Raw genomic sequence first — 21,340 nt, forward strand, 5'->3', positions numbered from 1 at the left:
ACTGTTAATGTTGGCTTTGTCCCATGGAACTGTATCAGTAAGCCTTGCCAGTGAGTCAGCGTAAACATTCACCCTGGCCCTAAAACTAAAAGCTAAAAGTTCAGCTCTCATTATTATTATTATTATTATTATTAATTAAACCTGTGGTTCTCCTGCGAAGATGTGTCAAAATGTCCACTATGAAAAGGTCTATTAAACCAAGTATTTTTAAAGCTACCCTCCTCCTCCTCCGCATGTTTGTTTTGCTTATTGTGACTTCACTTGATATGTGACCGTCACTGTGCAGAGTGACAAATGGCAGCAAAAGTCTGTTTTCACATCCATCTGCTGGAGGAGGAAAGTTTCTCAGTGCTTACTTCAAGTTTGATGTGCACGTACATGCATGATTTTGTGATATCACAACCAGTTGGAAAACAAATCATGGTGGATAATGCAACTTACACAAGTGTGATGTGCAAACTTGAAACTTCCAGTGCACACACACACACACACACACACACACACACACACACACACACACACACACTGAGAATGAACTTTTTCTGTGAGTCCTGTACTTAAACCTCTGAAATTAGCAACATTTGCATATTCATAAATTAATTTCATAAATTTTTAACAAGGTTATACATTTTTTGTGTGAAAACCCTCAGGCACAAATTATTATTCAAAGCTGGCTATGTTTATATATCTTTATATGACTGGAGTGGATCTTTAATATAAAGTTATCTGCTGTGTTACTGTCACAATCCATCATCTTGGCCTTACTGAATTTAAACGTCCAGGGTGGGTACATGTATTGCAGCCGCAGACTGTATAAAGTCTGTATTGTGCTCTTTGACTTGGGAGGGGGATGTGTTTGCCTGCATTTTTTTTTTGTTTTTCATTCCATTTCCACAGAGTGAAATTAATTATGTGACATACCCCGCTGGTAAAGTCTAAAGAGTAGCAGAATTTCTCACGTGAGCTCTTTACAGAGTTGACAACATCCCAGACAACATCCCAGACAACTCCCAGTCAACGATCTGGACTCAGAGGCTCAGACTGAACTTGGTCCACGTTTCGCGGTACTTAGGACGGAGTGGGCACTCTTCGCGTTCGCCTCCTCCCGGTCTTAACGATCTCATTTCTATGCCTCTCATTCAGCCAGTAACACTGAACCGCCACCCCGGCAGTTGCCATGACAACGGGAAACGATCCCGGCGCATTCCCAGTTGTCTCGTCGGCGGTTACTAAGCAACCGCTACACAAATGTAGGAAAACATCCGGGAAGGAGCCTCGATCGTCTTTCTGATCGTCTGAACGTGGAATAACTGCAGGAGTCTTGTTTACTCATCAGGATTAATCCACAGTAAATTTACTTAATCATGACGACGTCCTCTCTTCCCTTCTTAGATAACAGAGACTGTCTAAAACTCAAGGTGGAAAACAGAACAAGAAACATTTTCGTAACACAGTCGGAAGACACCAGGTAGGCCTGTTCTTACACTACACAGTGGACGGCATGTCCACAGCCTCTCTCTTTAAAACCCATTCATACACGTTTTGACTGAATGGTATTGTTAGGCCCCACTGACTGTCAGTTACCTCCACAGACACAGAGAGGAGAAGGATGTCAATCACATACCTGTTGTAACAGAGGTAAGATTGTGCATTCACGCAATATACAGAAAATTGATTTAATTGATCATTTTAAAGATATTGTAGTTCGTTTATATATAGTTCTTTTTTGTTGTTTTATTATGGAAAAAACACCTTAAACCTATAAGCCTATGTTCATTCTGTGATTCTGTTTGTTTTTATATATTGTCATCTCTGTCTCTCTCTTTTCTCTCCTTCTTATTTTCCCTTTTCTTCGTCCTGTTTTAATAAGTTCTACATAAATAAACTTTGCTTGCTTATTTGAGCACATTGGATCTATATCTATATTTAAGAGTGGTTTGGTTTGTGTAACAGAGTTTCAGTGTTTGTGCTGGCTATGTTTTATTTGTAGACTGCTAGCAGAGTCCTTGAGGCAGGAGTGAACACTTTGCGAAAGACCCTGGTTCTGAAGAAACAGGCGGAGTTGGATGAGGTGGACAAGCTACTTGCACTCAAACGGCAAGAGTTTAAGAGCTGTGTGGAGGCTCTAGCACAGAGGAAGTCTGAACTGGAGATAAAGCAACAGCAAGTGAGCTGAAACCTCATCGTTTGCTCCTAAACCTGCTTGCTTTCAAGTGTAATAAATGAGTAGATATTAGTCACTGATGCTACCTGGCATTAAACATAACTTGTTCCAATACTTTTTGTTTGTATTTTCACCTAGACTAAAGAGAGGGCGATGAAATTTGAGAAGTTTGTGGCTGAAAATGAAGTGAAGCGATGTAGAGCGCTGAAGAAGTATGAAGCTGCACAGGAGCAGAACATTTTGAAGCAGAGGGCGATAGAAGATCTGACAGAACAGCTGAAACAGCTTCAGGCAAGGTGAGGAGTTTAAACCAAGTCTTGATGTGGTAATATTGTTCATTAAGTCACTTTTTTCACCTCAGCTTTGTCATGTCTCATGTCACAGACAGCAAGTTTTAAAAGACAGAATGACAAAATACAAGATCTACGAGGATTACTTGATGAAAACACTCGATTATCTCCCCAGCAGTAAGTACAAAACTGACTTTCATTGCCCTCCATGGGTGAGCTTTTACATGAATTTGTTTGGTTTATCCTAACAAGTTAATTACACGCTGGCAATAACATGGACCAAACTTTTTCAGCTTACCTCGATAATGGGTCTGAATCTTTGGTTATGCCCATCATTCGGCGTCATGAGACCCTGTCCATCACCAACCGGGAGCTGCTGCAACGTTTGGGGCGACTTGAAGAGGAGGTGGAGGAGGGCCAGCGACAACTGCAGACCATGACACAGGAACACAGCATTAAGAAACTGGTCAGACTTGCACATTGAGATATACAGTGCAACATTTCTTCATTTGGCAGTGCTTGAATATTTTTTTTTTTTTTTTACGGCTGTTGCAGATTGCCAACAAAGAACTGTCTGAACTCCAGAGTGAGTTAGAAACACTTAAAGAGAAGAACAAGCAGGCAGAGGTCAACCTGCTGATGGAGCAAGGCCTGTCCAGAGAGAAGGTATGCACTCAAGATAATGAGTTGGAAATAACCCTTAGGTAATTTACATATAGGAGTTACAGACAGGAATACTGCCATATGTGCACTTTCTCCCAGGTTGAGGAAGTGGGACGCTTGCTTATGGCCGTCAACAACCTTGCAGAGCAGTGTTATATACCAGGATATGGACCTCTGGAAAACATGAATGTACTGACGATGATGGGCATGGTGAAGGTAATATCCTCAGGGATGAGTTTGGTTGTTATAATTTATATTGCTTATTTTACTTAACTTTTGAGTAACCAAGAGTTTGATTTCAGGAGTACATACTGGACAAGGCAGACACGGAGAAGAGAGCGAGGAGACTAATGGAGTCTGGGTCTGCAATGACAAGCAGAACAGCTCTGACAGACAAGAGAGAGAGGGGATCAATGAAAAGCATTGGCAGTAAAACACAGATCAAAAGTTCAAGTAAAGTCAGCAGAAAGAGTGAGACAATGGGTTGATGTGAAACTTTTACAACTTATGATGTGACTACTTATAGAAAACTAAATTTGTTGAGCGTGAACGTTCATTTTTGATCATGGAAAAAACAGATTGACAAAAAAATCTTTTCAAATATCAATTGTGTCAAGAGAACCCATCAGGACTGTGAGATGCATTTAAAAGCTCTGGAAAAGGCTAGAGTTAGCTAGCTGTGTTAAGCTCCTTTGTCTATATTTAAGAGTGGTTTGGTTTGTGTAACAGAGTTTCAGTTTTCCTAAGTCTTGATGAAAAATGTTATGCAGAAATTTTCCACCTAAAATTTCATAAAGGTTTCGAAAGCAAGTTGATCAAATGTAATTGAGCATCATGACTTTATAAATATGTATCTCAGGAATGTAATCATTGTTGCATTTTAAAATAAAATAGTCACAATCAGGAAAAATATAGTGTAGCAGAGCGAACCTGACTCTGCAAGACCTTTTCCATGTTGTCAGACAATTTTGTACATACAGGTTTTTTTTCACAGCTCTGCAGTGCAGACAGTGATCGTCAGTTATGTTGCAATGCTGCTACTCCTTTGGGCAATGCAGTTTAAGTAGAGCAAAGCATGTTCAGCCATACTTTTTAGGGGTTTGTTTTGTCTGTAATTTACATTCCTAAAGATTAAGTAATAATCTGGGTTGCCCCGTTAAGGGGCCACATTGTGTGTGCCTGCTTTGCCTGCTTCAGAATTGTGAATAATTTTATTTTGATACTTTGAGTACAATTTTCTGATAATACTTCTCTACTTTTACTTAATCAAAAAGAGCATTTCCATTATAACACAGTATTTTTTTTAATTATAATTTTTATTTTATTAGTAATTTTACTTAAGGATCTGAGTAGCCCTTTCTTCACCACTGTTGATGACTCTCTAATCTTGCATTTCCAGACCTATTTCCAAAGCATTACCTACCAACACTAACGGAAAAAACAAGAAAAGCTAACATAAGACAAGGAATCCTGACTAATAGGCCTTGTTAAAAAACACTCTAGATGCCTTAGTTTTTTTTATAAAACTTGAAAAAATCCTTTCACTCATAGTCATCCATTGTTTTTTTATGGTGCAATGCAGTCTGGGTAGGGACATCAAATTGTTGCACTGATCCCGTTGGTCCAATCGCAATGTCCCCCCCTAAGGCCTGTGCCCTCACAGACATAAAGTACGTCACCTGGTAAGTTTATTACCAGGGAGGGAGTCACGTGCACTAACATACACATGCACTAACACACACACACACACACAGCACAACAGGGTGAGGAATATGTTAACAATTGTGTATTTATTTGAAAACAGTTTGTTTTGGTTTGAATGCATCACATTTTCCAAATTTGTAATCGACAATATGGTGAAAAAAAAAACATGACTTGCCATATGCTACGCTTATTTATAGCCTATGTGTAAAATTAATTAATTGGTAAGTCAAAGATTGTCTTCTTTACTAACTATTATTCCTTGTTCTCTCAACCTGAGCTGCTGCTGTTCACTGTGGACTAAAAGGTAGGCACTGGCTTCTGATTTGGAGAGAAAGTGACCTAGAATATATTGTGATATAAAGTAATGTATGTTGTGGTGTAAACTGGTAAACCACATCTGTTTAGCCATATAATTAAATTTTTTTTTTAATAATACAAGTTTTAACAAATTTTTAATCTCTCTCCCTTTATTTTACAACAAGAGCTGCTGCTGTTGAATAACAATGCTTAAATTAATGAGAAAATTAAACAGAAACACAATTACATATTTGAAGGAAAAGAAAAAGTCTTGCATTAGGCCTATATTTATAACTGTGAAGGTTTATGTCTTTTGTGAATCTGCGGTTGTAAAAGAGAAATATTGTCAGGTTTCAGTTCACAGAAAGAACTCGCCTGTCAACTTCTAAAGAAAATTTTATTAGATAAAACAAAAACAAACAAAAAAAAATCACCTTAAGGCTTATTTTTAGGTCACAAAAAGGCATCTGCCAAGACATGACTCAAACATGTAACAGTCCCTGTACTGTCGCTTTAAGCGCGAGCACGTGGTACCTGCAAACATCCGGTTTACAGAAAATGGAAATAAAATTGCAACAATGGTGTTGACACAGTTTTTGATGCACGGAATCTTGCCACACTAATTACGTTTTCTTACACTGTTTCCATGCTGTCGACCTTTTAAACTGCTCTCCGGTCTCGCAGATAGTGAAGCTGTTTGTTTTTCGACAGATGGAGGCAGGCAGCCTTGTTTCACGCAGAGAGGACATTTCTTCGCTGTTTCCTGAGCAAACGCCTGGTGCCAAGCATAAAGTAGGCTATTTATCTGGGCTGGGATGGTGCACTGCAGGTGGTCATAGTTACCCCTCTTAACTCAACCGGCCCACCGCATAATAACCAGACTTTATTGTCCTTTGTTAGGATCTAAGCAGCCAGTTTTCCTCCGTGAGAAAAGTGCGAGGGGATGGCAACTGCTTCTACAGAGCCTTCTGCTTCGCACATATGGAGTCAGTCCTACATAATGCCAGGGCTCTGCAGAGGTCAGTTACCACCACCGTTATCATCATTACTGCCATTTACCCTCACTAAAGTCACCCAAAATGTAAAGGGGCTGATGACACACTACATCATGTAGATGAATAAGATCATTTCTTACTGGTTTTCCATTTCAGATTCAAGGACAAAATAACTGAAAGCGGCAAAGTTTTGTCCTCTGCGGGATTTGATGAGAATTCCTTCAAGCACCACCTGATCACAGTAAAAAATACCTTTTACAATCACACCATTTATATAACAGACAAGTCATTGAGGTAAAAATTCTAATAACACACTGAAAGACAGTTGTTTTTTGTTTTAAATAAATGATAATTCTGCTCAAGGAAAAGCATCAAATAACTTACTTTTGGGGAGGAACCATTTAGAAATGATTCTATGTCAGGTAATAGGACAAAGTGGGCTACAAAAACCAGTGGCAGATAAAAAAAAACAAAAAAAAAAAACGCTGTTCACTTTGTGGCCTTCCAGTTTGGGCCCTAAAACCAGGCTAGTCAATTAACTTAGTGTGACTGTCACGACACATTTAAAAGCAAAGAATTGAGGTGTCAAGCACAAAAAATTAATAAAATTATTGCTTGGATAAGTGTCTTTCTCAGGTTCCGAATTGATCAGCTGTATAGCACAGTTTCATTCACATGCTCTAGAGGGGATTTGATTGAACCTCACCTTCATTTAGTTTCATTACATTTTCTGGCAGGTCACACTTCGATGCAAATATTGTAAGGAAATCGGGTAAACAAAAGTATCAACAGAACACAATTTAATGAAAACTGACTAAACAGTGGAAAATCTCTGCATGCCTGTTAATGAATTGCTAAAAATCCTTACATAGGCAAGCGCCTTACTATAAATATGCTCTTGGTGAAGCCCAATTAGTGTGTTACTAGACTTCTGTGTTTATTAAAAAAATTTGGAATGAAAATAAAAGTATCCCATCCTCTATTATATTACCAGGTAAATTTAATGTGCTGTGTAATGTTCAACTGTTTTGTACCTCTTGAAGGTTGTAAACGTGCTGGAGCAGTGCCAGGGTGATGAGCAGGAAGACACGCTGCTAAGGCTCTTCAATGAGCAGACCACCTCCGACAGTGTGGTGCAGTATCTTAGGCTGCTTACTTCAGCACACTTACAAAACCATGCTGACTTCTTCCGCAACTTTGTGGAGGCTCCCAATCTACAGGCATACTGTTGTCAGGTTAGTAAAGCATTGCTGCCATCTAGTGAAAAAAACAGAAGATAGTCTGTTAGTCAAGTCTGTTTTTTGTTTTTAAAACAGGATAGGTCAAGGAAAAACCAGGTTTGGTAATGTCTTTGCTCTCTTCATTCAGGAAGTGGAGACTATGGCGATGGAGTGTGATCACGTGGACATCCTGGCTCTGTCAGAGGCCCTGGACATTTGCATACATGTGGTCTCTATGGAGGGTAATGAACAGGAGTTGGCTCACCACATCATTCCAGAGGGTGCTGAACCCTCCCTGCACCTCCTCTACCAAACGTCACATTATAACATTCTCTACCCTCGACCATATCACTGACCAGTGATGCAGCAGAACTGTGATCAACTCAGGAATATTGACTTTGGTTGAATAAATCACAACTGTGCTTTAAGACACTTGAAAACAGATTTTTATAAAAATCTTGCAGTGTACAGAGATTCAACAACATCTGGAAATACAATTGTTGCACATTGTGAAATAATTGTATTTGAATGAACTGTAATGAACTTTAAAATATACATTTATGTAATTAACAGCTAAAGAAATCAGGTCAAAGATGGACTTTTTAAATACACATTCCCATTAACATGTCACTGCTGCTGCTGCTGCTGCTTTTCTTTCTTCTGCTTCTGTTTTTTCTGCTGTGGTGGAACACCTTTCTTCAACTTCTGCTTCTTCTCCTCTATTGAAACCCTGGTTAGGGCACTTTCCAACCCTGAACGAGGCATGTGAGGCAGGGACAGCTTTCCCATTTGAGTGGGGTACTTGGTCTTTATCACACTCTTGAACACAGGCTGGGATATCAAATGCTTCAAATGCTTTTTCATCCCCTTTACCATCTTCTGCTGCTCTCTGTCAGAGTCCTCATCCTTTGCTCTGCCTGTGGACATACATGGCATCTTCAGCTGTCTGTATTTGACCATTTTTCAATAGACGTAACATATTACAAGAGATTTTTTTAGTCATAGGTAGGGTTATGTTGGTCTTACCAAGTAAAAGATCATCATCCAGGTCCACCTCCAGGGCCTCTGCAGCTTGCCTGAACCAGGAGTTGTGCTGCTTCTCCCTGCTGTTGTGGAACTCAATCTTTTCTATCTTCAAAGCCAAGTTTACTCGCTCCTGTGGAAGCACACACTCAAAAGTAATCAATCAAATATAATCTCTTTAACATCCCTAAGACAAGAACTAGTGCCAATGGATCTCACCTTGATTGCTTCCATGCATTTGGTTTCTATGGGGAACATTGGAAGCTCCTCGTCCTTTCCAAGAGTCTTGTAAATCTTTCTGAAGTTCATCATGTCGTCTGGGCCTATTAGCAGCAAACTAAGACCCTGTTTAGTGGCTCTTGCTGTTCTGCCACTCCGATGGACATAAGTCTCAGATGTCCTCGGCACCTGATGTACACAGCAGAACATTATAGAAATTATTTTATCCGTTATCAGTAAGACTTTCTCTATAACACTAGTGGCAGTATGACAACTACAACAGCTTATACTCCACTACTGCAGTCAACAAAAAGTTGTTATATTCTTTAAATAAAAACACGGACCATGCACAGTGATGTTTCAGTCTTTAATTTTAAGACAATAAATGAGAAAACTTCTATAGATAACACTCTCAAAAGTTAAAACTGGATTCTGAATTCTCATTTTCCTGTCAGTTGGTAAACAAAATTCAGCTCAACAGTACAAGTCTCCTGCACTACAGCTCAGGGCTGTATGGTGCTTAGTGTTACGGTTAGTTGGTAGCAATGTTAATGTGTTTTGAATTCAGGTAACCAAATTTGACAAACTAGCTCACCGTCAAAGATAATAAATGGCTTTGGAAAAAACTGTCAAAAATCCTACCTGGTAGTGAATAACGTGCTGAACGTTGGGGATATCCAGTCCTCTTGCAGCTACATCAGTGGTCAGCAGAACACAACTGTAAATTAAATCCAGTCAGTTCAGTAAAGCGTGGAATTAAAGGTGGAGCTCAATGTTTTCTCATAGAAATATTGTATTTCTTTTTGGGTTTGAGTTTTGGCTTCATGATTTACATTTTTTTAAATTATTATTTACTGCTACTGCTTATTACAAAAAAAAAAGAAAAAAAAAAGGAAAAATTTGGACTGAAAGTTACCAAATGGGGCTGCGTTTAATGTGTTTAATGATTACAATGACTACAGTGATCATTTTTTCAACTTTAATTTAACTAGGAAAGTGCATTTTCGTCTCCTGGGGAGAGCTTGCCAAGATGAGCAGCAGCACGCAACACATGTACAGACATGACTGAAAATCAACGTGTGCTGTAGCAGTCTCTCCACCCTCCACTTTTAGGAGTGAATAAAACTCCTGTATGAAACTATGTCTGTCCTCAGAATGAAGCACCTACCTCTCAATATTAAAAAAGGCTTAATCAAAATCTGTTGATTAAGCCATTTAAATGTAGAAAAATCTTGAAACTTCAAATTTTCTTGTAGCGATTACGGGGATTAATTTGCAAAACTACTGTAGCTGCAAACTTGTAAATTACTGAACACACTCTAAACTGTAAATATGCATTATGATAAAACTCAAGGATGGAACCACTCATGTGAAACATTGTCCCGGCGCACATTAAACCCTTAAGCCTCTGGTTGCAGTTAACAGGTTTTTATATTTCATCATAGCCACACTATTACTTGATAAAGTCAACCTAAGGCAAATAAGTTCAGACTGCTACTGCAAGTGTGTGCAACACTCACCTCTCCCTCTCAGCAAACCTTTCCAGGTTTTTGAGGCGTTGTTTCTGGTGCATGTTGGCGTGTAGAGGCAGTGGAGTGCAGTCCAAGATAACCAGCAGGGAGTTCAGTCTCTTGATACAGTCTATGCTGTTGGCAAACACCATGGTGCGCCCAGGGTACTGGAGCAAGAAGTAATAAAGGTAGAAGTCTTTCTCCTCTTTCTGACAGTGGATACGTGTCTCAGTCAGCGTCTCCACCGTTGCCTCCTTCCTGGTGAGGTCGACGATTTTGGGTTTGGATTTGATCCCCACTTTCTCCATGAGAATTTCCAGCCTGTTCCGTTGGTCCAGATTCTTCTTCTTCTTCTGCAGGAGGCGAGTGGGCAGGCTGTGAGCCATGGTCAGCGTGGCAGAGAACACAAATGTCTGCCTCATCGGATTAAAGTGAATGGTGTTCAGCATCTCCAGCAGACTCTCCAGCTCTGAAAAGTGGCCTCTCTCCACCATGCGATCGGCTTCGTCAATGACCAGGCACCTACAGAATAACACAACCCCAAGTAGTTAAAAACAAGACACATTAAAACTTAACAAACCAGCCTTCCTTCTAGATGTGTATCATATAAATATTCCTCACAATCCTGAGAGCCCTTATGTTGATCTTTGATTCATCTCTCAAGGTGCTTTTTTCTGTTGTAAAGAGATCTGAATAAAACATACTCTGTGTTTATGCATGGCTACAGGTTTCTCCTGACTTGGCAGTATTCTTTAAGGAGATGAATACAGCCAAGGCAACTGCCAGGTTCACAGAACCTGGCAGTTGCCTCGTTCTGTGAAGTCGTCAGCATTTAGCTGTTAGAAATAAAGGCAGAGCTGGCTTGGCTTGGAGCTGCCAAGTCAGGATACTACTGAAGATACAAGTTCCTAGTCAGACCTGGCTAAATTCTGGAAGGCAGTCAAATTCAATAAAAACAAAGTCAGCGCCTGCGGTTTCTGTTTAGCTTTCAGAAAACATTGTGCTGCTGCTGCTGGTCTTTTATTTGAAAGAGATTGCACAAGACCCCTCCTGCAAATAGCAAAAATGTTTACGCATGCAGTTTTCTTTAATTAATATTCCACTGCTGGGATGTTAGACAACAATTTTCAAATAAGGTTGTCCCACTTGTCAAAAAAAAAAACACTCACACCATTGTGGTACTTCAAGATTATTCTCTACAATAATTCAAAAGTTGCCTTTTAACTGCTTTAACGGAGCTTGTCCTCTTTTTACATTATTCTACGTATTTCTCACTATATCTTTTCATCCAGGCTGTTGCTGTAATAAAGCATGCGTGCTGAGCCAACCAATTGTGTTTAAAAGAACTGTTTGTCAGCACTTTATGAGTAAAAAAAGAATCAAAGGTGTGACCTGTCACTCACCTGAGCTGCCTGAGGTTCAGCAGATGTGGATGTCTCTCCTTGATTAAGTCCCACAGACGTCCTGGAGTAGCAATAATGATCTCTGGCCTGCGCTTTAGCATCCTCCTCTGTTTCTGTTGTGCCATTCCACCCACCACTATTGCCGTTTTGATATCTGCAGTACAATAACATCTTCAGTATCTTGACATTCACACATCTGTTAAGGGATGAAGACCTCTAGTATAAGATTAGGATAAATGTCTTACCTGTGAATTTTGCGACAGCATCAATGTGATGTTTGACCTGAACAGCCAGCTCCCTGGTGGGAGTGAGAACCAGTCCAAGCAGAGGCTGATTCTGACCACCAGCAGGTTTTTCTTCAGCGTCAGCAGTGTCATCAAAGTCAAACTCAGCATTTTTGATCACTTGAACGCATCCAAGCCTTTCATCCTCATCTTCGTCTTCACCGCCACACTCATCATCCTCACTGGCGTCTTCATCTGAGTCACCTTGGTCCTGGTCTTCAACACCTGCCTCCTCTTCTTCCTCAGCCGCCATGTTGTCCTCCTGGTCCTCTTCTGTTACGGATTCATCTGCATTACCTGACTTTACAGTTGGTAAATACAAACTCTCCACCAGTGTTGTTGGTTCATTGTTGTCATCAACAGGTTTATCTGAACCTTTTTTCCACTCCAGGATGGTATGGATCATGGGAATGCCAAAAGCCAGTGTCTTACCACTTCCTGCAATGACAGTGCTCACATTAATTTCACATGGAACAGATTATTGTGGGACAAAATCTTTGACATTAAGCATGAAAGGCATTTTATCTTACCGGTCTCAGCTGCCCCCAGTATATCCATACGATCCCTGATAGCTGGAGGTAATGTCAGGGCTTGAATCGGCGTGGGCGAACCAAATCCAAGACTACTCAGTGCCATTAGCACAGGGGAGGGAACAAACAGGTCCTTCCATGCACCCACGTCGGTATTTTTGTCCTTAGATCCAGAAAGTGCCGCATTTGTCCAGTTCTTTGCTCGTTTTTTAGGGGGTTTTGTCACTTTGTCTTGAGAGGATTTGTCTTTTTCCAGAGCTGGAAGTTGTGATGAAGGCTCCGGGCCAGGCTCTTTCTCTGTATCATTTTTTATCTGCTGCTTCTGTTTCTTTTTCTTCTTTTTGTTGCGCTTCTTTGCATTTTTAGATTGGATATTTTGTTCAGAGCCGATTGCTGAATCGCTTGTGCCTTCTTTTGCTGCTTCATCTTCTCCTCCCTCTTCACTGGCAGCTTCATCCTTCTTTGCCACTTCTGTAGAACTGCTGTCTTGTGGGACTGATTCCTTTGCAGCTTGTTTCTTATTTTTTTCCTTCTTTTTGGGTTTTTTCTTGGCTGGTTCAGCCGTTTCCTCTCCCTCTTTGCTCTCTACACCAGGATCCCCTCCACCCTCCTCTTCTTTGCTAGCCTTTCTTTTCTTCGCCTTATTCTTTTCCTTCTTTTTCAGTTCTTTTGCTGCTTTGGCCGCAGCCTTTTCAGAGTCTATCAGACGGTAACTTGTCAGCTCTTCAAAACACACCAGACCCTCCAGGCCCTCCTCGGAGAAGAGACTGGGATCCAGCTCTACTGCTTTCCATTTGCCTTTCACGTGAATGCTCCGTTTGGCTTTTTTCTGCAGCCCAGAGGACAGACGCTTGTTTTTCGGTATCATCTTCTTTGTCTTCATTTTCCTACAAATACATAAATTAACCGGGTGAAGCGAATATATTACACTGCTTCAGAGTTGTTGGACGCGCCTGTGTATCCTACTTTTCACTGTTAGCTGAAATTATCGAGGCACTACGTGTAGTTAGGTCAAACTATTTACATTACTCGTACAAAACTAAGATGATAGACAACTATACAACAACCGTAAACAGTAACGGCGCTCTTACCTTGACTTTCTGTGCTTTCTTGAGAACTCAAAATATGATTACAACCGATGACAACCACACATGGCACGAGGGCGCAGCCATGACAGAGTTGGTCACGTGGTTTTGAAAAACTTTATTTGTCGAACAACGAGGACAACTCAATCTCATCTAACCCTCACCCGATAATAGAAATCCCTTTCTCATAGGCCTCCACTTATCAAGGCATTATAAATAGCCAGTAATATTTACTTATGGTTAATAAACCATTTATTTAACACGTTTATTTAACTACACGTTTCTTGCTTTCTAATAAGCATCAAGTCTGCGGTTGTAAATGTTAATAAATCACAAATAAAGGGCCAATAAACTATAACCTCTGCAGGTATACATGGTAACGTTACTACAAAAGGTCTTTATTAAGCCTATCGAAAAAGTTTGTAAATCCTCTGCACGCAGTTATAAATAGGCCACTGATGAAGAGTTTTTACAATAATCCATCAAGTCTGCATTGGTAAATGTCAATAAATAGTTGAGGGTTAATCAATAGTTAGTTTTTTCCACAACATCTGAGGTAAAATGATCCACTGCCCTGGTGGGAAGAATAAACACCGAGGCAAAGCAAGGCAAGTTTATTTGGATATTTGTATACTAGCCACAGATTGGGCAACCCAAAAGTGTTTCTTATTCATGGCTTAGACTATGTTATTTATTTGGCCTGAGTAAATAATAGTAACAAAAACTAATAAAGTAATTTATTAGTAAAATACTGTTGATGTCTCATTTATGTACTGTTGTCATTTAGAATGAGTTTTACACACAAGTATATATACTAAGTATTCTAGAGCTGGAATGATTTGTTACTGATTAAATCCCAAAGAAAGGCACATCAATGTAAAGTTTTTATTAACAGATATAAGTGGGCCTTAAAAGAACAGACCAAACCACATATCTCAAATCATCAGGCCTTTTGGAAGACTAAATAAACACAACGTTATGTGTACACACTTCACAACTGCTAGTTTTTGGTGGGGTCAATCACCCTGCCCATGAACAGCAGGCAGTTTGTGTCTTCATGGTATATGAAGAAGAAAAACGGTCTGTTGACAATGAAGGTCCTGGGTAAGGAATATGGAGTAATGCCAATTGTTGTGGCAGCTGCTGCAGTTGTCCCTGTCTCATCCACCTCAATCACAGCCTTGTGCAGCACCTGTGATTTCACAGTAGAGACTGAGGTCATCATCTGCGGTCTGGAATAAGTAAGTATGTTGGAACAGCATGGCAAAATTGAAAACCAACCTCTGACACTTTGATGGCAGCGTTTCTACTGAGCTTTGTCAAATTGGCTGAATTACTGAAGACACTGGTCATGCCCATATCTGGCAGAAGATTGTGCAGGGAATACGACTGCTCCATCTTGAATTTGGGCATGTTGACTTCCAGTTTGCTGTGAACAAGACATGGCTTGACATGATAAGTAGACTCCCATGTTATCTGTTGCTGCAGGTATTTGACACTTTGTATAATGTATCTTATAATGATTTTTTACTTTAGCTCCTGGATGCTTGTCAAAGCACCTTTCAAGACAAAAGGTCACAAAGTCACAAAAATAGCTAAGTACAACAGAATATGGATGATGAAATAATATAAAAGGTAATAAAAGATAATCCTAATGAGTAGGTGTAAAATGTAACATTTTTCCATGTAATAAGTATATGTGCACTTACCTTTTTGTCAGACCTCTGACCCAGCTGAGGAACTTTGGAGCAGTGATCTCATCATCAATTACAGTGTAGTCCCTGCCTTTGTTGGGTAGCAGGATAAGCATGGAAACACCTCCCCGGTACGGTAGCTTCAGCACTTTGGCTCCAAGTTGTCTGTCTTCCATCGTGTAGAACTTATCCTCTTTGAACATCATTGGCACTTGCACAACATTATAGTTGTCGATGTAGAAGGGTGCATTCTCAGTGAAATTGGAGTTGAAAGGCATCTGCCAGGTACCTGTGGAAGATATAATACTGCTTAATTGTAGAGGCTACAGGTCAGAAGTCAAACAACTTCATGACCCAATGGGTAATTCTAAAACATATAAGAGTGATTCCTCTTACCCTGGAAGAAAATTGTGTTGATTAACATGAGCTGGGTCAGTGGGTGCACGGTGGACATCATCTCTGTCACTTTGTCCTCAGTCTTTTGCTTGATGTACTCATTGATGAACCTGACACTTTCTGTTGTGTCTGCAAAGTCTACAGTTTTGATGTCACCATGGAAAAACGTCTTGATCTGGTCTTCAAATTCCCTTTCTACCTCAAACTGCTGGCGCATAAAGAGGGCCATGCCTTGGTCCAGCTTCAGTGATCCATTCTGTGTGATGTTCTCATGAAGAAGTTGGAAAAGTTTTGGGATAAATTCTGGCTGGTTAGCCCTCTCCAGCTGCTCCAGGTTGAGACCCTTGAGTAACTCCTCGTGTGTTATGCCGTCAGAAGCCATTACGAGGGCAGCGAAACTGGTGGAGATGCTCAGAGGTGAGAAAAAGATGTTCTTGTCGTGGTAATTGGACATTTTTCTGTAAAGGTTCATGGCAAAGTCCATATTTTTGATGGATAGATCTGAGATGGTGGCACTTGGAAGTTGTGCTTGGTAGACAGGGTTGAGGAAGCACATGCAGGTTAGAATAAAAATAAATCCCATCTTCATTTTGTGTACCGCCATAATTCAAGTGTGTGACGACCTGAAACATGTTAAAGAAGCACAACTGAACAGTGACATAACTATGAAAAAATCTATAAAAAATCTTCTGAACAACTTAATTTTTACACATTATCACCAAACCACTATAATGAATGAAATTTTTTCAAATTAATAGGTAGCTGTTACTGAAATACATTTTTCAAAAATGAACCGTCATACGTACCATTCAGCTTGGGCAAGACTGCGTCTAAAAGATCCATCTATTATTTGGAGAAACAAAGTGCAAGTGTGCTTTGAGGGTTATATATTAACCCAGACACACCGCCTGTTGTGTTGATCCAGATGGAGTCAGAGCTGTTTATTCAACATTCAGGGCCTCTTTTCCAGATGTGATGGCACAAGAACCATCAATAACGGCATATTACCGTTAATATAACGAGAAATAAATAGGACATGGCAAACTTTAGGAGGAGTGAATGTCACTTTAATCCTGGAACAAGAACTAATACATTAAATGAAAGAATGTGCTGTGGTAACATGTGAAATATAACATAAATGATGAATTAGTACTTATTGTAAGAATGCAGTGAGTGGAAATAATGCAATGATAAAAAAAAAAACCCAACTACCAACATTTTTAACTCTTTCATAAATGCATTTTAAATAGAAAAAAAGCCTAACAGATCAAACAGAAAAAAAAAAAAAAAATGAAATCATGGAATCTTTCTGGAAGTCATCAAGCACAAAAAGTCAGACTTTATATGATGTCCAATCCTTTTGTGGAGGCATGAACGGTTCCAGAAGACATTACAACTGTAAACAAATCAAATTGTTTTAATTCAGTAATGCGGTTTATTCATCCACACAGTGTGTCATAACCAGAGTTTGTTTTACAGGACTGAATGGAAGCTTGTAGAGCACAATACGAGAGGTTTTAAACAAGTCATGGTCAAAATCAAATCCCCAAAAAAATTCAGTGAGCTCTTCAAAGTATATGCACAGTGACATATTTTTGATGTTTTGTTTTGTTCTTTGGATTTTACATTATACAAATTATAAGGTTAAATAACAGTCTCCCCTTATTCTCAGTATTTACCTGTTATTTCCAAAGGTCATTAATCAGCCCATGGCTTCCATAGCTTTAGCCCATGGCAACCTCAGTGCAAAAAAATGTATCTTTGTACAACTAATGTGTATAACACTACTCTAAGTATGATTGGAAAACAGGATAAGTCAAATCAGTGCAATTAAACAAATATTGTGGGGGCTGTAACTGTAAACTGTGATGTCAAAGGCTTTTAGCAGTTTAACAATCTTTTTTTGATGATAAATTCCCTAAATGGTTAATGACAAATACTGATGAAGAGAAACAACACATGAAGTCACAAACTAGGTAGGCTGGTTGGACATGTGAGACTTTTTTTGGTTTCAAGTGATCATACTGTGCTGGAAAAAATGAACAATGTATTTATCTATCAGCTACAGTTCCGTAATGTTTACAGATTTCATCTCTGTTCCCTGTTACATGTCAACTTATTCTCAACAAGATATGAAAAATATCCATCAGTCAAAAGCATCTTTGATTGAACAAATTGCTCCGTAGAATTATTTTGTTCACTTTCCATCCAAACTGGACAAAACACCCTTAAATTGTGTTTGTAAACTTTATAATCTTAAATTTCATTACGCCTGCTTATAAGCTTAAAAGGTAATAACAAAGCCACAACATTAAAAAATATGTTGCATGTCTAAATACCTTGGGAATTCACTCATAGATGTTCACAAGTAAAATGGTTGATAATGTCAGGAATAAATGACCCACACAAGTTAGTGCTGCTGGCTAAAAGATGTTTCAGTACATTGCAAAAACAAACAATTTCAAAACCACACTGGTGTTCTGGTGGGGAGGGCACTGGAATCACATATTATGTCCTACAAACCCAAGTCCAATACAAAGGTAGGAGGCTCTGTCTTTATCTATGAAGATTTTTATCTGTGGTCTAAACATTAGTCTCCTATGAGTCATAGAACACCCATCTCTGTATGTATTCAGCCCACGCAAGTAAACACACCCTTTGTATGCTGAAGATTCATTTCCATCTCTTCCAGAGGAAAAACAAGAATAAAAAACAGTATACAATAGAAATAGAAGGCGCCATGGTACAAAGGCAATTGCAAACTTGGATTAACTGCATCATGAGTTCTGTAGTCACCCTTTTCCCAGCCTCGGTGCCTTACTGAGTTAGATTAGACTAACTGCTGCCTTTTCTTTGTCATTGTTCTCTTCTCTGTAGCATGTCAGCGAACTAACCAGGGGAAATGTGTCAGCCTTCTGACTGTCCTTATGTTCGCATGTGCAAAAGGTTAGAGGAAGGAGCAAAGCTACCCCTGTATGGGGTTGCCAATCCAGGCAGCTGGTAAACAACACAGGCAAACCTTTCACAACTTCACTGGCTGGGCTTTTGTTGTTGGTCCTCCACAGAGCCAGTGTTTACTGATCCTAGATGAGGAACACAGCACAGGCTCGTATCTTCCATGTCATTCTTGGATAGGTTTTCTAATAAAATTGATTAAATAATATGTACTTTATTTATATAAAAAATGTGATGTGCTCACCTGAGCCACCTGTTGATTTTGTGTCTGGTTGTTGAGGAATGTTCAGTTGAGTGTGTTGCTGCTGCCTAAACAGTCAACAGAGAGGATTTGTGTCAAATTCCGTGCATTAATTTTCTATTCACTTAAAAGGGTGGATGCAATATCACGCATACGATAATTTAAAGGACACATTTACACCATAGAATTGAACATAATAGAATTTGTAAAGCACTTGTTATCGAAGGAATATTGAATTGGATTGCAATAAAGTGTTTACAACACACTGTGCAGTGGGTTAGCAGACATGCAGCTGAACCTACCGGTCAAAGTAGGCTTGTCTCCTTTTCCTCAGTTCCTCGGCTGTGAGTGTCTCATTTTGGCCTTCTTTTTGTTCTCCTGCAGCACTCCCTGCTGCCTGGCTACCTGATTTCACATTTCCCACTTCATGCTCTGAAGACGTGTTGCTCATCACTGCTCCTATAAATATCAGAGGCAACTTTCAAAAAGTTGTTATTACTGTGAATTTGAAATAAAAGACTAACTGACTCATGATCCAAGGTAAGACCTAACTAATACAGTAATCAATCGGGACAAAGTAATGACAGAAAATTTTAAAACCTTTGAATGACTCATCATTTACCTTGCATGCTGAGCTGTATGGCCCTGCGAAGATCAGCCTCCTCATCTTCCACATCTATGTCCTGTCTGCTGAGTGCCAGGGCTCTCTTCAGTTCTTCATCTTCATCCACAACCTCATCCTCCACACCAAAGCCCATCTCTGCCTGGTTCAGAGCGGCTGACCTGCTGCTCACAGTACAAGGCTTAATCAGTTGCCACAATCAGTATCAAAAGTTTATTTTAAGCAATATTAAACATGAACTAAGATACACCTTTTGGAGCGGTTCATGGGTCCTCTACATTGTACAATCTGCACATACAATACGTACCCTGCACTTGTCTGGGCCTCATCCTCTCCAATGAGCTTGGGCCGCTGCTGCTGCTGCACTCTCATGAATCGAAGGATCTGCTCTGCTTCACACTCAGGGAGGTTTCCCCGGATCACAAATATGGAATATCCTGCACAAATACAAATTTAATAATCTTTTCTGCATTGCAACATCTAAACATACTGTGAATAAGTCAAAATTACAATACCTTCTTGTTGTAATTGTGCAAGGAAAAGGGCTAGATAAGTGTCAGATATCAACTCTGGTCCAGTCAACAGTGAATTCAGATTAAACCACTGCAATGAAAACAAAACAGTGTTTTTAGTAAATCAATCTGTATTCAAATTCTTTATAAAGACAAGTGCCTCATACCTGTTGTCCAAGTTTGCGTATAGTAAACCAGTGCTCCTTGTAGTTGCAAATAAAGGCTTTCTCGTTTCTGAAACATGAAAGTAAGACTAGCTGTTACAATCAAATTAATCTATAAAGTATTTACGTGATTACAGATAACGCCATTACACAAATTACACAATAAATTCTTGATAAGGAAACTTTACATTGGATTTATCATCAAGCTCTGGTATTCACGGCTGTTGAAGAGGATTAGCTCCAAGCCCCACACTCTCAGAGCATTGCTAATAACCTAGAGGATTAGATAACAAAGAAGGTTATTGATATTCCTGGTTTATAATGGTTATTGATCTGTTACTGACAATAATAAGTGAATGTCTGAAACTCACTTGTATCGAAAAGAACCCACTGTCGTCCATGTTCCCAGATGGTTGCTAGTAACACATTGGGAGAACATAAAAGTTAGATACTGTTTGGTACCAGCATGTATAAATAACCTCCTGCACCAACATTCACCGTCTGTGTCTTCTCACCTGTAAAAAGGTCCTGTACTCCTCACTGGCCATACCTCCTTCTGCCATCCTCATCCTCTCCTCTTCATCAAGCTGATGAGCAATGGAGGACAGATCCACAGGAGTGAAGTACTCACCCTGCAGGAGGTTGTTGAGGCAGTGCTGGGCGCACAGAGAGCCCTCTTGCTACAAATAAAGGAGAAGTTATTGTTCAAACACCACGGTAAAACACACATCTAACGTGACAGCACGATTAAATAGTTTTCTCGACAGCACATTTAGCTTTATGGACATGGGAGTAGTTAAGACTATTTGGTCTGTCCCCACGATAATAGTCATATAATAGTAGAGCTACATGCAGCTAGGTTAGCTTACGTAAACAACACACAAGACTAGTCTTATTACTCTTTTAAACAGAAAAGAGAGCTACGTCAAGCCAGTTCGTTCACTAGCTTGACAGAAATAAGATCCTTGTGGCTATTACAAAACCCTAAACTAGCTGAAAAGAAACTTTTCATTATCTCTTACTAGCAGGTGCAATTAGCATTTTAGCTGTCTGGACAACAATACTGACAAACACCACCACAAATCCCTCAACACCGGCCAGATAGTGCCGGTAAACAAATATTCGCCATAAGCGCCAAGGCTTTCCGAACAAACACGACGAATTACTTGTGGCTAAATAATTCAAATTACACATTTTCACTTACTTTCTCATGAAATATAGAATCCATATTCAGCTTTCTGTCAAACACTCAACTCTGACCTCTAGTCTCGCTGCATTCATCACCGTGTAGAGACGGGACAATCGCGACCAGCGCCATCTAGTGACTGGGTTCCACATCAGCGCAATCTGCATTCAAAACTCCATTGA

The 21,340-nt window shown here is 39.7% G+C and overlaps 5 protein-coding genes across 5 annotated transcripts; 2 read left to right on the forward strand and 3 right to left on the reverse strand.

The window, feature by feature from the left end:
* The first annotated feature begins 1,268 nt into the window (after window positions 1–1,268).
* ccdc197 (coiled-coil domain containing 197) lies at window positions 1,269–4,066 on the forward strand. Its single transcript, XM_087176888.1, has 9 exons — window positions 1,269–1,468; window positions 1,593–1,638; window positions 1,991–2,167; window positions 2,303–2,460; window positions 2,549–2,631; window positions 2,748–2,920; window positions 3,010–3,120; window positions 3,217–3,333; window positions 3,420–4,066. Exons 1-9 carry the CDS (start codon window positions 1,365–1,367, stop codon window positions 3,603–3,605), a joined length of 1,155 nt encoding a protein of 384 aa, XP_087033014.1. The 5' UTR covers window positions 1,269–1,364; the 3' UTR covers window positions 3,606–4,066.
* Window positions 4,067–5,631: 1,565 nt separating this feature from the next.
* On the forward strand, window positions 5,632–8,925 carry LOC147818502 (ubiquitin thioesterase OTUB2-like). Its single transcript, XM_087176889.1, has 5 exons — window positions 5,632–5,910; window positions 6,019–6,137; window positions 6,270–6,354; window positions 7,157–7,348; window positions 7,482–8,925. The coding sequence occupies exons 1-5, from the start codon at window positions 5,830–5,832 to the stop codon at window positions 7,686–7,688; spliced, it is 684 nt and encodes a 227-aa protein (XP_087033015.1). The 5' UTR covers window positions 5,632–5,829; the 3' UTR covers window positions 7,689–8,925.
* On the reverse strand, window positions 7,757–14,117 carry ddx24 (DEAD (Asp-Glu-Ala-Asp) box helicase 24). Its single transcript, XM_023417281.2, has 9 exons — window positions 13,395–14,117; window positions 12,304–13,190; window positions 11,735–12,211; window positions 11,490–11,643; window positions 10,096–10,608; window positions 9,218–9,293; window positions 8,576–8,764; window positions 8,360–8,489; window positions 7,757–8,250 (listed from the first exon to the last, which is right to left on the reverse strand). The coding sequence occupies exons 2-9, from the start codon at window positions 13,184–13,186 to the stop codon at window positions 7,961–7,963; spliced, it is 2,712 nt and encodes a 903-aa protein (XP_023273049.1). The 5' UTR covers window positions 13,187–13,190; window positions 13,395–14,117; the 3' UTR covers window positions 7,757–7,960.
* A 142-nt stretch (window positions 14,118–14,259) lies between these two features.
* On the reverse strand, window positions 14,260–16,423 carry serpina10b (serpin peptidase inhibitor, clade A (alpha-1 antiproteinase, antitrypsin), member 10b). The gene is made up of 5 exons (XM_023417311.2): window positions 16,285–16,423; window positions 15,479–16,101; window positions 15,098–15,371; window positions 14,670–14,817; window positions 14,260–14,580 (listed from the first exon to the last, which is right to left on the reverse strand). Exons 2-5 carry the CDS (start codon window positions 16,080–16,082, stop codon window positions 14,389–14,391), a joined length of 1,218 nt encoding a protein of 405 aa, XP_023273079.1. The 5' UTR covers window positions 16,083–16,101; window positions 16,285–16,423; the 3' UTR covers window positions 14,260–14,388.
* A 100-nt stretch (window positions 16,424–16,523) lies between these two features.
* atxn3 (ataxin 3) lies at window positions 16,524–21,281 on the reverse strand. The gene is made up of 11 exons (XM_023417312.2): window positions 21,177–21,281; window positions 20,488–20,652; window positions 20,344–20,388; window positions 20,161–20,246; window positions 19,976–20,042; window positions 19,812–19,899; window positions 19,604–19,733; window positions 19,297–19,460; window positions 18,977–19,133; window positions 18,678–18,742; window positions 16,524–18,561 (listed from the first exon to the last, which is right to left on the reverse strand). The coding sequence occupies exons 1-11, from the start codon at window positions 21,198–21,200 to the stop codon at window positions 18,509–18,511; spliced, it is 1,044 nt and encodes a 347-aa protein (XP_023273080.1). The 5' UTR covers window positions 21,201–21,281; the 3' UTR covers window positions 16,524–18,508.
* Window positions 21,282–21,340: the final 59 nt, after the last annotated feature.

Source organism: Seriola lalandi, unplaced genomic scaffold, assembly GCF_002814215.2.
Source record: "Seriola lalandi dorsalis isolate HSWRI2012SDOR001 ecotype SW California unplaced genomic scaffold, Sedor1 jcf7180002054573, whole genome shotgun sequence".
Taxonomy (NCBI): domain Eukaryota; kingdom Metazoa; phylum Chordata; class Actinopteri; order Carangiformes; family Carangidae; genus Seriola; species Seriola lalandi.

Bases quoted from the DNA above. Each gene is read 5' to 3' on its own strand.
- serpina10b (XM_023417311.2), bottom strand. From the start codon at position 16,082: ATGGCGGTACACAAAATGAAGATGGGATTTATTTTTATTCTAACCTGC. The intron at 14,818-15,097 runs GTAAGTGCACAT...TCTTGTTCACAG, and splicing joins GTCAGAGGTCTGACAAAAAG to CAAACTGGAAGTCAACATGC. The intron at 14,581-14,669 runs GTTGGTTTTCAA...GTGAAATCACAG, and splicing joins CTGCCATCAAAGTGTCAGAG to GTGCTGCACAAGGCTGTGAT.
- LOC147818502 (XM_087176889.1), top strand. From the start codon at position 5,830: ATGGAGGCAGGCAGCCTTGTTTCACGCAGAGAGGACATTTCTTCGCTG. The intron at 6,138-6,269 runs GTCAGTTACCAC...TTTCCATTTCAG, and splicing joins AATGCCAGGGCTCTGCAGAG to ATTCAAGGACAAAATAACTG. The intron at 7,349-7,481 runs GTTAGTAAAGCA...CTCTTCATTCAG, and splicing joins TACAGGCATACTGTTGTCAG to GAAGTGGAGACTATGGCGAT.
- atxn3 (XM_023417312.2), bottom strand. From the start codon at position 21,200: ATGGATTCTATATTTCATGAGAAA. The intron at 20,389-20,487 runs GTGAGAAGACAC...ATGTGTTACTAG, and splicing joins AGTACAGGACCTTTTTACAG to CAACCATCTGGGAACATGGA. The intron at 19,461-19,603 runs GTACGTATTGTA...TACTGTGAGCAG, and splicing joins GAGGCCCAGACAAGTGCAGG to CAGGTCAGCCGCTCTGAACC.
- ccdc197 (XM_087176888.1), top strand. From the start codon at position 1,365: ATGACGACGTCCTCTCTTCCCTTCTTAGATAACAGAGACTGTCTAAAA. The intron at 1,469-1,592 runs GTAGGCCTGTTC...TTACCTCCACAG, and splicing joins ACACAGTCGGAAGACACCAG to ACACAGAGAGGAGAAGGATG. The intron at 3,334-3,419 runs GTAATATCCTCA...GTTTGATTTCAG, and splicing joins CGATGATGGGCATGGTGAAG to GAGTACATACTGGACAAGGC.
- ddx24 (XM_023417281.2), bottom strand. From the start codon at position 13,186: ATGAAGACAAAGAAGATGATACCGAAAAACAAGCGTCTGTCCTCTGGG. The intron at 11,644-11,734 runs GTAAGACATTTA...ATTGTACTGCAG, and splicing joins TGCTGTCGCAAAATTCACAG to ATATCAAAACGGCAATAGTG. The intron at 8,251-8,359 runs GTAAGACCAACA...GTATGTCCACAG, and splicing joins GGATGATGATCTTTTACTTG to GCAGAGCAAAGGATGAGGAC.